The sequence below is a fragment of the Zonotrichia leucophrys genome, chromosome 3 (assembly GCF_028769735.1).
Source record: "Zonotrichia leucophrys gambelii isolate GWCS_2022_RI chromosome 3, RI_Zleu_2.0, whole genome shotgun sequence".
Lineage (NCBI taxonomy): Eukaryota > Metazoa > Chordata > Aves > Passeriformes > Passerellidae > Zonotrichia > Zonotrichia leucophrys.
This window is the reverse complement of record NC_088172.1, coordinates 85391911-85405958: the sequence shown is the minus strand read 5'-3', so window position 1 is coordinate 85405958 and position 14048 is coordinate 85391911. Positions and strand designations below refer to the sequence as shown.

At 39.4% G+C, this 14048-nt stretch overlaps 1 protein-coding gene across 3 annotated transcripts in view; it reads right to left on the bottom strand.

Moving 5' to 3' along the window:
• Positions 1 to 1874: 1874 nt before the first annotated feature.
• KCNK2 (potassium two pore domain channel subfamily K member 2) overlaps positions 1875 to 14048 on the bottom strand; it is a 132156-nt gene continuing 119982 nt past the window's right edge. For all 3 annotated transcript variants that reach the window (XM_064709108.1, XM_064709109.1, XM_064709110.1), the window contains one exon: positions 1875 to 4255. In XM_064709108.1, coding sequence (XP_064565178.1) covers positions 3938 to 4255 — 318 coding nt within the window. In that variant the 3' untranslated portion in view covers positions 1875 to 3937. The remainder of the gene's footprint in view (positions 4256 to 14048) is intronic.

Below are 14048 nucleotides of genomic sequence, written 5' to 3'. Positions count from 1 at the left end.
TGACCTAAGGAAGGTCCACTTCAGGTCAAGGGTGGGAACTTTAGAGGTTTAGCCTTTCTATGGGTTTCTGTTATCCCCAAGCTTTCCTTCCAGGGAATCAGGAAGAGATGGAGAGAGAGAGAGCCATGGCTGGGATGCTCATGAGATTCTGCAAACTTATGGGTCTGATCCTTCCACGCTTTTCACTACTCTGACAGTGGCACCTCAAGGCTCCCAAAATATTAGAAAAAGGGGGAGAGGCAGCTTGGGGCTACAAAGCACATGGAGGGGATGCCAAAAAAAGTTGTTGCTTGGTACTCAAGCAAGAATGGGGCATGGTACAAATTCTCTGCAGCTTGATCTCCCTGGCTCTCATGCAGGGCTACCCAAAAATTGAGGGTTTCATCAACATAGATACTTTATCAGGTACAGCACATCAAAAAATACAAAGGAAAAAATTACAAGATTATCACAGCCAACAGTAAACAATACAGATCACCTCCAGCTACCACTTCAAGAGATTTCAAATTGTTTTTTTAATGAAGTGTTTACTGTAATACTGAGAAATAAATTGTTCTGTTAGGTGGCACATGTGTCTTTATAGATTCGTATGTGCCACAATTTGTCTCTCATCCAGAAGATATTTTTCCAATGACTTTTTTGGGGTTTTTTTCAGTATTAAAGAAAACAGCCCCTTACCATTTTCACAAGCTTGCTTAAGTACCAAGCATATTAGCAGTCTGAAATGTTTCCATGTATGGGTGACAGAAAAGAAGGTACAAATGGATCCTAATTCATGCTTAGGTAGCTCCATATTTGGAAGGGAAAATAAGCTTTGCAAAAGTTCCTGAGGCAAGAAAGACAGAGATTTTAATACAAAAATCTGCTCTTATGGGAATAAAGAGAAAAATCTTTGAGTTCATCAAGTATTATAAATTAACTGAGCCATCCTCAGACTTTGTGGTCTATCACTGTATGTGGAGAGGGAAGAAATGATTTTCCAATAACTTTAATGGCACTGGACATGTTAGGATCATGATAACTCTACCTATCTATACCATCTGGACTGTGGTACCTTTTCTCCTTCAATTATTAAACTTCCAAATAAAGGATTTTATTTATTTATGCTTTGTTCCCTATAGGTAAATCAATTTTGATAAGGGAGGATAATTTAGATCTGTTACACAAGTGAAACAATAAATATATATAAATTAACAGGGATTTTTTTTCCCAGAGATCATATTCAGAAGTCAAAGCAAATAAAACCTGAATGGGTTTAAGTATCCATGCTTGTATCTCAAACATTGCCACAGGATCTCCAAAAAATATGGTCTTTTCAGCAGGTCCTGAGACTCTTTAAAAGAAAGAAACCACAAAGCACAGTACTTCCATAGGCTGGTAACTGGAAACAAGCTGGTTAGAGGTTGGTAATAGGAAACAAGGCTTTAACCTAAGATATCCCAGGGAATCAAGGACAGTAACATTGAACATTAACTGTCCCTTTCTGCAAAATCAGTTCCAAAAGGCACTAAAACACACTCCCCACACATCAGATTGAAACAATAAAAAAAACCCCAGTCTTCCTCACTTACCACCAGGCTGATGTGGGCTCTCATTCCCTTGGCCAAGAGCTAATTAAAGAGGCCTCTGGAAAATATTGACTGTAGAGAAAACTGCTGCAGTTGAAGGCCTGCTGTCCTTAGAGGTGCTTGTTCACACCCTGTGCAGAAAGGCACCAGCAGCCACAGCAGAGCCAGCAGCACCGAGGGGCAGAGCCCCCTGCGCCTCCCCCAGGGCACGGATGGAGCAACCGCCAGGAGCTCTGGAGCACATGACGGAAGAAAAGGAATCCTGATGAGTTGTTGAAACAAAATAGCAAGAGACACAACTTGAAGTATGGCAACCAAAGAGCATATTTTTTAATATCAAGGAAAAAAAAATAGTAATTTCTGTGCTGGGTAAGTCAAGCCTTTATTGCTAAACCAGCTTAAATTAAAGCAGGTGGCAAACTGCTATACTCTGTAACCAATAAAAGCATAAAAATCAGTTTCACAATTTATTCCTTAGCATTCCAGTTGTAGCAAGCAGGAGATTCAGGAAAAGTTATTTTAATTAAAAACTTTATTTTTCATTACAATTCACAGTTTATACATGGCAAGAGGAACCCTTGCCATGTGGACATTCAGAACACTGTGCTGGGGAGACAAGGGTCTTTGTTATAAGAGCATTGCTCGGTGCTGTGTCATGGAACTTTCTTAGTTTTAAAAGCGTACTCTCTGTAAATGTTAATTGACTGATATTTACACTGAATGTACATATTAACTTATATTTATTAGAAAACAAGCTAAGCATCCAAAAAACATGAACATTCATATCTTGTATGTTATCTAATGGTCAGAGATGCTGTAAGATTTGCCACTTGAATCATGCCCAATCAGCAAAGTCCCATTCTTTTTTAATTTACAGAGCCTAAATTTTTCTTTAAGGCCTGTTCTATTCACTTTATGTACAGCCAGGTTACAATAGACTAAACATAAGGAAAAAAATGCAAAATTATCCATTCCATCCTGCATTTCTTCTGAATCTCATGTACAACCTATAAGCAAAACAGAAGGTACAAAATTAATGTGTTTTCTTAAAACCAAAAAAGAAAACCCACAGTCTGGTTTAGAGCTGCTTCTTGTCAGCCTATCCTGTCTGAACAATCATCGGTATTCAGATTGTGCTATTTATCAGCTCTTCTTCATGCCTGCATTGATATTCAGAGCCATTTCTATTTGAAATGTAGAAAGTCACAGTGATACCAGTTTCAATTGCATTCCCACGTTAGCCACAGCTCTGGCACAGGCAGCCCACGTGACATTCAGGAAAGCACTCCACCAGGATTCCTGGGTAAAATATCATGGAGCCTCTGGGGTGACTTGGCTTAAAAAGGAAATTAAGAATCCTTTTCATACCAAATATCTGGCAGAAGGTTTATGTTTATTAAAAATAGCTGTATTCTTCTGCATTGTTTTTTTGGATGTGATTATTAGAACACAGCAATTTAAAGCCTCCCCCTGCCTCTCATCAAAGCAGTAATTTTTACTTGCTCTTGTCATCTACCAAATAATTTAGTGATAGATAAGCTGCAGATTTTTTTGGTACATCTGATGCAGAGAAAAACAACTGCTGAACACTGCTTGGAAAACTAAGACCTGAAAAGGGTCGGCAAATCCTACAAGTCAGCATGAACAAGTATCAGCTGGACCTGAGTAAAACAAAATGCTTCTGGGGGACAGGTTTGCAACTTTTGAGACTGCAGTGCCTTTAAATTTGGAGCTAACAACATCAATTGATGATTGTTGAGTTTTGGCATTCATTCATGCTGGTTGGTATCTTCACAACAGACACCTTTGAAACACCACCATTTCAAGAAGAACAAAAGGCTTAAATGAAATACACTTCTCATGCAAAAAACCCAAACAAACAAAAGTCGTACAAGAACTGTAGAGGTTCTGGTTCTTCAAAAGATAAGGCACTGACCAAAATTTCTTAGGTAAAAGGCTGCATAAGAATTTCTTGCCATTTACAAATGTGTTGTAGTCCAGAAATTGTCCATTCCTAGGCTCAGTAAGGTAGACCCTGAAATTTTAAGGACTGATCCCTCAAAGCTACATTGTTACCATAAACAAGTGAGATTCATTCGTGAGGCCATATGGCACATTAGAAGTGAAAAACAGTCTGGGCAGATAAAGGCAGAAAACATTGCTTGTTCCAGCATCTTTTGGAAACAGCAGTGCCATTCATCTATGTGTCTCTGAAGAGATGCGATGGTAACTCGGGACTGGAGTTTTTCTGTGGAACTCATGCACACATATAAAATGCTGCTAGCACTGGTCATCGACAGGGTGGAAAAAAAAGGTGTATGGCTAGTCTAAGCCAAGAGCTTCCCACGGGCTGGGATCCAAAGTCATGGCTACTTAATGTTCTCGATCACGGCTATCTCTTCTGCTGCACAGTGCGGCGTCAAACCATTCATGTAAATGCTGTCCGTCTTTGTCAGAGCTGGCAAGAGGTCCTTCTCGCTGGTCAGGTGGTTCACTGACAGTGTTCTCTTGCAGGGGGTCAGGTCTTGGTTGTGGTTGACAGCAAGTTCTGCAGAGAGCTTCCTTTTGATGGAGGTGGCCCGCTGGAACTTGTCGTAGATCTCCACGCTCAGGCGCCTCCGAGTCTCCTTGAACTCGGCGGTGACATTGGCTGTCCACTCTGCAGCGTGGGCTCTGAACTCCCCGACCTGCAGCAAAAAGCAGCAATAAAAAGGAAGCATTATGGCACCAAGGACTTCAGACACTGTTTATCTTCAGGAGCATGGAGAGAGTGCTGGACTGCCAAAGAGCTGCCGCTGCCACTGGCACAAATTTCTTATGCCAAAGATTCATTCTTTTATTGACAGCAGCTAAAGAAGAAATGTTGCACTAGTAAGAGTTAACAACAGTTCCAAAACACAAAAACCTTCTCTGCTGATTTTTTTTTATTATTGTTATTATAGGCAGTCAGCAATACAGGGAAGCTGCAGAGGCTTGACAGCTGCACAATACCCAGCTGGTCAGGGGATGCTGAAATCCCAGCAATCCAGGCTGTGTTATGTATTGTTACTAGGGTGAGGGGTTATTTATGAGCACTTTCACTGTCTCTGGAAAGATCCTTGGGAGACTTGGCTAAGAATTTTCTAAATTTAGACAGAAAAGCTTTTTCAAAGGAAACCATTGTCTGTTTGCATCCTCTTTCCTGTACTTGCTCAAAGATAGCACCAACACAGCAACAGCTAAAAGTCACCTCAGTGGCATGTCTGCTTCCCAGCCTGAATCCCAAATCATCCTTATGTGTCCTCAGATATGGAATAAGGTAGACTAAGCAGATCTAGTCTGAGGTAAACTGTGGCCTGTCATTTATTTGTTATTTATATTTTTGCACTTGTATTTCAGTCAAACCACTGTTACATTAAATAAGTTATGTAGGTAACTAAAGGAGACCCCTTTGTTGAGATAATCTCATTGTAACTCCAAAGGAAATAGATTGTTTCTCTTTAAATCTCTTCTCCCTCAACAGTTTAATATTGGGAAGGTACAGCACAGGGAATATAGACTACTTCATATAATTCCAAAAGTGAAGCATTCCAGGATGCTTTGACCCACATAAATAGTCTAATTAGTATTGTTCAGTCCAGAATTTCAATCACTGGCAAGCAAACTTTGACTTGGTAAGCACAGAAATGAAAAAATAATTTACACAGAGAAATATAGGGGGCAAACCATTAGAGAAAAAGCCACAAGGTTATTCATTATTTGCAGTGCAGTGGAAAACAGGAATATGATGAAGGCAAAAATTAATCAGCTCATCCAGGAGTGACAGAGTTTCAGGAAAACTTTCCCCCCTCCAGAAACAAAACAAGATGATCTCTTTACCCAAGGGTCATTTTATTACATTCATCTCTACTTCAGTGAATTGCGCAGATGACAAACGTGGACAAAGGTCTGTTTTCTAAAACAAGGGTATTCATCTGCAATACACAGAGGACTCACCTAGCTGAATGATTATTAGTATTTAATTTCTGCAGCTAGGATCAGACACATTAAACTTCAGATCTGAAAATAATGAAATCTGCAATGCTGAAACATCTCAGCTGCTCCAATATTTTACTTGTAGCAAACAAGTAATAAAAATATGATAAATACTATCAGTGCACACCCTGGGGCAGTTTTTTCCTTTTCCTAAGCCTTACTAAAGGCAGGGTACCCAGGTCCTGGAGAATGACTCTGTCTAGGGGAGCAAAGAGCCAGTACACAGGTTTCCTTTTTGTTATATATATATATATATATATACACACACACCCCTCACTAGTTGTGTAAGCATTTAACAGACTAGGTTTTTGCTCAGGGACACATCTGCCATTGCATGTATGTGGTCACATTCAAGAGATGTTATCAGGATTTCAAATTAATATTTCAATTTTTTTTCTTTTTAAGTCCCCATGTAATTTCATATTTGTCCAGGAGAGAAAATCAACTGGCCTTGCTTCTGAAGAAAGCAAGTTTATGTGATAAACTCTAGGATAGGCTCAGGATGTTCCTGATGATGAACCTGTCTTGCACAGGGCAAACTGTTCTTGGGCATTCAAGTTTTTCAGCAGAATCTTAAAATTGTAGTTGTTGGGATATCTGATGTCTGAATTCTAGTGAGATTTCTTTGGGGAAGCAAGTTTATGCAGCCAGGTGAAGAGCATCAATAAATGTGCCTTTGGAGATAGGCTCATTCCAATGAAGGTGGTGTGGAACACTAGCAGGGTGGACACAATTCTACCTGCCCATACACCAAAGCTGTGATGTTGGTTTATATCAAAATTGTAGGAGAAAAATACACATTGAAACATGCTGTTATTAATACTATTGCTAAGTAGAATCAAGATGCATTAGTATGCATAGATGCACAGTAGAAAAACAGAGAGAATTGGAACACATTAAGAAGTAGGAGTTTAGCGTTGTTTGAAATATGCATGCCCCAAATCACTGCTTTTGGCCCCTACTTTTTATGTGAACTGAAATGCATTCAATTACCTCTTTGAAACAAAACTCCCCATTCCATAGCACTTACAGACTCAAGCAAGGTTGTAAGAAAAGGATTATAAGAAAAGAAATGTGTCATTTTAACTACCAGTGAACATTAGTAACTTGCTTATATAATTTGATCCCTCCTTGATCCATAGGGACATATCTGTAATGTGTTCAGGTTCTTTCTTTCCTTAGGTTATGACATTTTAACACACTGCATTACAGCTCCTCTTCATCTGGGCTCTGACAACCAAAACACGTCTCATGCAGAGCAACTGAAATGCCAGTTGCCTGTGCTGCTGAAAAGAAATTAAATTCTTGGCATACTTACATACTGTAACAAAAATTTACTTTTCTCCAGATCTCTTGCCTCATTACAGCACAGCTCTGTAGACTCTGCAGCTGTCATAGTTGGGGGCAGTGTGACATGAGGACAAGGCCTCTTAGTCACAGAAATTATTGACAACTACATACTTAACATAAGGCTGAATGTCACAGAATATTTCAGAAGCAATAGGAAAAACATGTCACAGTGATAACACCTGACTCAGCCATACAAGAAGCAGCACTAATTTGGTGATGCTTCTCACTTTAACCTTCAGGGAAGAGAAATGCTACTAGTAATGGGGACATGGTCCCCATCCCAGCTCCTGAATTGACTTCCTCCACATCAAAATCCAAATTAGACTGCAAGGTGTTAGACATATTTCACAAGGAGTATCAACCTAGCTACGCTGAACATCAACAGCAAGTAACTGCATTATGTATTTAAGAAGCAGGAAGCAGCACCCTGCTGCCTTATGATTTCAGGGAAGACAGGTCTCAATAACAAGTTCTCGAGAGTTATGGTATATAGTAACACAACTAAGTATTCCACACAGCGCACTTCACCACGAAACAAACCCAAAAAAATTTAAAAATAAAAAGACACCAAAAAACCAAAACAACCCCCAAAACCCAACACCCACAACTTTTCCAACAAAGAAACACCATTGACCCAATTCCTTGCCCAGCCCAGGTCACCTGGCCTCCAGTTAACACTGCCAGGGTATCCCATATGATCTGCACCATATCCAACAACCCTATGAGGATGTCTCAAATACCACAGGTCATCTGCAGTAACACCTCCAAATGTCTGTGCCAATTTATGTGTCTATCTGTGGTGGAGATGGCACATTTACTCGTTTAGGATATAATGAGAAACTGCCTCTGAACCGTTTGTGGAGAGTGTTCTAATCATTCTTGTTAAAGTCACTACTGGGTTTGTAGTGGAAAACAAGCAGACATCAGTGAAGTACTGCATGAACTTCCTGAATGGCCAGTTCCCAGGCTGCAGAATCACCAATATAACTGCAAGACAGATATACTGAATTTGACAGAACTAGAAAAAAAAACACCGACATTAAGCCACCACTCCTTCACCTACTCCTGCCAAAATCCATCTAAATGAATAATGTCCTAGAACTGGCTCTCAGTCAATATTTCTAGTAGGGTCAAAAGTTCCTATGCAGTTCCATTGCCACTGTGTTTTAGCTTTCTGTCCAGCCAAGCTCTGCACTTGGGTAAAGGCCAACAGCATAAACCAGAATGTAAAAATGTCCAAGGGGATGCTACTGTTGAAACTAAAAAAACATTTGAACATACTGAAGCACCTGCTTCGTCCTTCAGTACATTTGCTCTAATTCCTTATACTTGTCAAGAGTTTGAGAATCTTTCTGGACACTCACAAAATTATCCAAGTACTAATGCATGCAAAACTTCCCACCATTCAAGAAAACCACTCATCCTATTAAGTGTCTGGAAAGCACAAGCCATGTAGCCATATACAAGAAATCTGTACTTTGAATTATGCCACATCTGTGCTCTAGCAGGAAAACAAACAATCAAAAGTATCATTAAGGACATCCTTAAGTAGACCAAGACAAATGCACTTGCCTAACTTAACTTTGTCTTAGTTTTGCTCCTCTGTCACAGGGATATTCTTGAAAAACCCCAAAATCACAGTAAAATCAGTTAATCTACTTCTGCTTACAGAGGGGGAAGAAATATATCCTGCTTGGATGGAGCTCAGATATATGACATGAAAGCTATGATATACTCAGGAGGACGTATACCACTGAGTAGAAAATAAGAAAAAAATAGCATTATATATATGTCATGCAAGAAAATGAAAACATATATTTCAAAGTAATGTGTGCAGCTTTTTCTGTCATAGCTGAGCATTATGTTGTTTCCCTTTGGCATACAGGGCTCATACATTTTATGATGAGCATGTTAGTGCAAGCCAAAAAATTGAATTTAAAAGGCAAGTAGATGAGCTGCAGGTACCCATTTGACTACATTTTAGGGTGAAAAACAGGTGCCCTTCCTTACAGATATTCCTAATGGTCTACATGTTGCCCAGTATATAATTTCTCGCATTTTTTCCTTATGCATTCTCCAAATTTTCATAGCTTCATTTTTCCTCTCCAGTGTACTTTATCCTGCTACTTAAAAATAACACATCCAATTAACCTCTCTATGATATGCTACTCAGACAAAACTAGAAAGTGCATTACATGTCAAATTATGCAGGCAGCAGATTCCAGAGCATAACACTTTGTCTTAGCTCTCAGGAAATTCAGCCAGTGTTTGCAGAAATTGTTCACAAAGCTCCTTTAAAAAATGTAGGTACAGAGAGGGGTGATGGGTTTAATAACTCAGCTGCTGGATGGGTTTATCCCTGAGTGCATCAGAGGAGTTTCCTACCTGCCATCTCACTTTTCTGCAGTTCTGGGCAGGCATATGCTGCCTTTTCCCATGCAAGTTGCTGCTTGACATAAATTTCTATTCACCACCTCAGTTTCTATAGGCTAGAGAAGACCAGAGTGCAGAAGAGAAAAAGACAAGCTTCACAAAAAATTTTAGTAAAACCTGTGCATTTGCTGCACATGAAGGAAATCTCATTTATATTCCACCTAAAATTCCCAACCCAATGATCTGGCTGTCAGTATTCCTGCTATTACAGTGTTATTAGCACCTATCCAAAATACCTGTGGAGAGGTGTTTAGAGAAGAGTGTGCTCTACTTGTCTTTAAAGGTAAACAGCCACCAAATGCAAGAAATACCACAGGCATTATTATGAGATACCTATGCTGAGCTTTGCCAGGTCCACCATGTTCTATGAAGAACCTCCCTCTTCCATGCCTTCATCCTGTCAGGACCTTGGTTCTGTGGCAGGCAGCCCTCCTTCACCAGGTTTTCAAGGTACCAGACCTTGATTTCAAGATGAATGGCACACATGAAGCAGTAAGTGATGCCTTTTTTGGTTCCACTCACTGGTATACACATCCCTCTGTTTTTCAGATAAATATCGGAGGGGAAAAGACTCTCTTTGTGGAATTGTCATCTTCTGGGGTAAGGCTTCAGTTAGATAGACAATTGTATTTTTGTAGCCATGGTGGTCAGAAATTTTTGGGAATAATGTTCTCCTGATAGAAACTGGATTGTTGAGTCCCATAATAAGCAATGTTGTGAGTTCATTCTGGTGAGCAATGATTGTTTGGTTTCACCCACATAACTTCCATGAACACATCTGATGTCTTGGATGAAATAAACCACATTCTCCAATGGGAATGCAGAGACCCCATGAATTTTGATTATTTTATTTGTGAAGGAACGTTTATGGAGGCAGCTGTGGGAATATGTTTTGTGGAGATGTAACAGATGGCAGATGCAAGAAATGGCCTTTTCCTCTATCACAGTTTGATTCAACAAAATAAAAACAGCCTATAAAGTCATGCCTACAAAACAGAAGCAGATATACCAAGAGTCACCACAGTTATTTTTTTTCACCTTTTGTTTTTTCCATAAATATGAAGACTGCCATGCTAGGTATTTCCTCAGAGCTATTATTGAATATTGCCCATCAGATATGTCTTTTTATAGATCTGCACGTGTGTAGTCTCAGTAGTGTAGACAAGTTATGGGCCTGATTATTTCACTCTCTGTTGTTCTATTATTAACTTCCAATGATAAAGATTTAAAAAAAAATGTTGAAATTTTCCTTTAAAAATCAGTTCTATTTAGTGGTTTCAGCTGCCTCAGAGAGCCATCCAACCCCTCTTTCAACCTGGTGAGAGTGAATGCCATGCACCTGTATTAGCCACAAGAAACCACTTAGGTTTGCATAAAGCTCTACCAGCTGAGCCTGAGGTGGTGCAGGGGAACAGTGTGTCTCCTCTGCCTGTGCTATACAGCCAATGACTTGGCTGCAGCCAGGAATAGCAAACATTTTAAGAACTGTACCAGAAGTATAATGAAACCCAAGCCACAGGCAGTTGAAAGACTGCCTAAACTTTCTCCCAGAGGAAAGAGACAACAATTGTTTCATAAACTCACTGGACTTTTTTTAGCTTATAACGATATGCTAAAAAAGAACAAATATAAAAAAGGACTTTTAATTTCTACTTGGTAATAAGGAATGAATATATTTATTAGTTGGTCAAGTCCCAGAAAGAACTGTTTATTTCTTGACTTTCTAGTGTCAATATCTGGAGTGATATTTGTGTGAAATATTAAAGCTCCACTTTGGCTGTTCAGCACTAGTATTACAACTGCACCTATCCCTTGTGAAAGGCAGTACTCTGTAGCTTTTTTGGCCCCTTTTATCTGCAATTGCAGAGCATTTTCCTCATTTACCTACTTGCAAGGGCATTCTGCTGAACTTGCTTTGTCTGGGAACTCATCCTCAAGACAGCTATCAGATTCATACACTCAGCATTAGTAACATTCTGGAGTATTCTCCTAACAATATCCAAGCACTGAGATTATCCTAAAAGAAAAAACAAGTAAGGTTTTCAGGAATATTAATCATGAAGATATCAGTGATATTTAACCTGGAATATTTTCAGCCCACAGTAAAGTAAACTACAGATATATTTTTTGCTGTAACAAAGGATCAATTACATCTTATCTCCAAAAATTAAGATTTCTCAAGGTAGATCATCATAAAATACATTCTGGGAATCTTCATGGGTAATTAACTCCAAGAAATGCCATTGTTATAACTGATCTCTCTTTTATCAATTTCTCTTATTATGAAGCATAAGTCTCTTGCTGTCGTTTAATTTTGGCAAATTCAATAGCTCTTGCCTTCACTCCCTTGCTGCATGCAGCCTTCACTGCAGTAATTCTTCACTGGCAGTGTCTCCATGCCCTGGGCCATGCTGCTCCTCATGGAAGTGTCCTTGGCAGCACATCTCCTGCAATTAGCACCCCAGCAGGACCTGGTACTCAATATGCAGTAACAAAACAGCAGTCTCTAAATGCCTGGGATGCCCAGCTAAGAGGCATGATGCAAATATAAATATAACCACAGCAAAACTGTGGAGATGTTATCTGTGTGTGTGCTGAATCTGAAGCGAAGCAAGCATCACATGTCCAAAGTACACAAAACTATGAGGAAAGATCTCAAAAAAGTGTCAAAAGCCATCAGCTGTTTAGTTTTCCTGGAATGATCAGAACAAGATGTTCCTTCCTATCCATTGTTGCACACATTGCCACAGCAGACTTTTAAAAGACTGATCAATATAGGAACTCAGTATTACAGACTGTTGCTAGGGCAGGTTCAGGAACATCACCAAGATAACCTAAACTCATAGAAAGGAAGAGAACAAATTGCTTTCAGAACCAGACCAGTCATTTCCATCTCCTCCTTACACTAAAACCACTCTTTATGCATCCCTGAGACTCTGGGCTGCTAGAGAGAGACTGTACTCCCACCTTTTATTTTGGGTTTGTTTTGGTTGAATTTTTTGTCCTGTTGCTAGTCAAATTTGACAGGACACATGCAGTTCTTTTGACTGTAGAAAGATATTATATTTCTCTCCATCTCATAGAAATCATTGAAAACAATCACCTTTTCAAACACGGCTGTTCCTTCCCAAATAGTCTTTTCTGCACATCTTGGATGTACTGGAAAAAAACCAACACTTAATGCAAGACAGATTTCTCTTCAAGTGCTTCCTTTGCCATTTTTGCAGCTCTCTGCATTCTTCCTGAAGTTTAGACCAAAAATCTAGTGGCTGTTTTCCAGTATACCAGTGTATACCATTTCCAGAATATACCTTTTAACAACATCTGCAGCAGTACCACCACTTTCCTACAGAAACTTGATTAATCCCTGCTTGCACATCTTAGAATTGTTACCTTTATTAATCACTACCTTGCAAAATTACTTTGCACACCATGGCTTTGACACTGCATTTGTCTCCCATAAATATTTCCAATTCTGTGCTTTCTGGGAACAGACTTCCATCACATCAGCCTGACCAATTCAGTGAACTTGTGGATATAGCATTTGCAAAACTGCTGCAGTTTGGTTTGGTTTTTTGGGTTTTGGGTTTTTGTTTTGTTGGGATTTATTTTGAGGGCTTTTTATGTTTTTGCCTATTTTTCTTTTATGTTTTGGATTGTTTGTCTGTTTTCTTTTGCCAAGAGGTGGGAGGGTTGGTTGGTTGGCTGGGGGGATGGATATATGAAAAGTCCAAACAGTTGTTTTCTTCAACAGAAGCTGACTCATCTCACTTGAATAAATGTAAAATGGACCAGCAAGTGACACTGATCACTAGGCTAAAGAGTTGTTCTCTACCATCTTCATATCTAAGTGAACAGATTTTGTTTCTTGAAACAGGGAGGGCCAGGTCAAGAGTTCATTGAACAACTGAACACCTTCTTCCTCCTCTTTGGTCATACATCTCACTACTCATCATCTGAGGACAGCCTGTTTGCCTGAGGGTGAAAACCCTTCAAAACTGTTTCTCACTTGAGTCCACTAATTATTTTCATTTTTTCATGCATACAAGCCTACATCTAGGATCTTTCTTTGGGGGTATGAGAAATGAGCTCAAGTTGTCTTTCTCCTGGGTCCCTTATGCTGGGTGAGCACCTTCAGCCTAAAGCTAATAAAAAGGCAAGAAATAATATAGGGAGTGCAATAACCTCCACAGCATCATCATGACAAGTCTAATTCTGTTTTGACAGACTTGAGTGACAGCTCTGTCACTGGTGCCAAGAAGATTAAACTGAATGATGAGTCAGATGAGTCAAATTTGTTGAATTTGTTTATAAATATCAAATATAGCAGCTGCCTCTTGAATTTCCACAAGAAGTGAATGTTCTACTTCTCATAAAATTTTAGGCTTGGTCTTTAAAGCTGGCTGCATGTTGCTCAATTCAAAAGACATATAGGCAGCATGCAAAAATCATTTGTCCAAACTGAGCTGATATCTAACATACGTCTGTCACCTGGACTCCTGATACACAGTAAAGGGAAGAGGCTCCTCCAGGATCTATAGCCCAAATGCCTAAGATTGTTGGTTGGGTAGGCATTTTTTGCTGAAAATTCTGGAATTCAGAAGCTCTGCATACAGAAGTAGAAGAAAAAATATGACAAGAGAAAAAATCCTGCTGAAAATTTACCTTTCAGAGACTAAAATC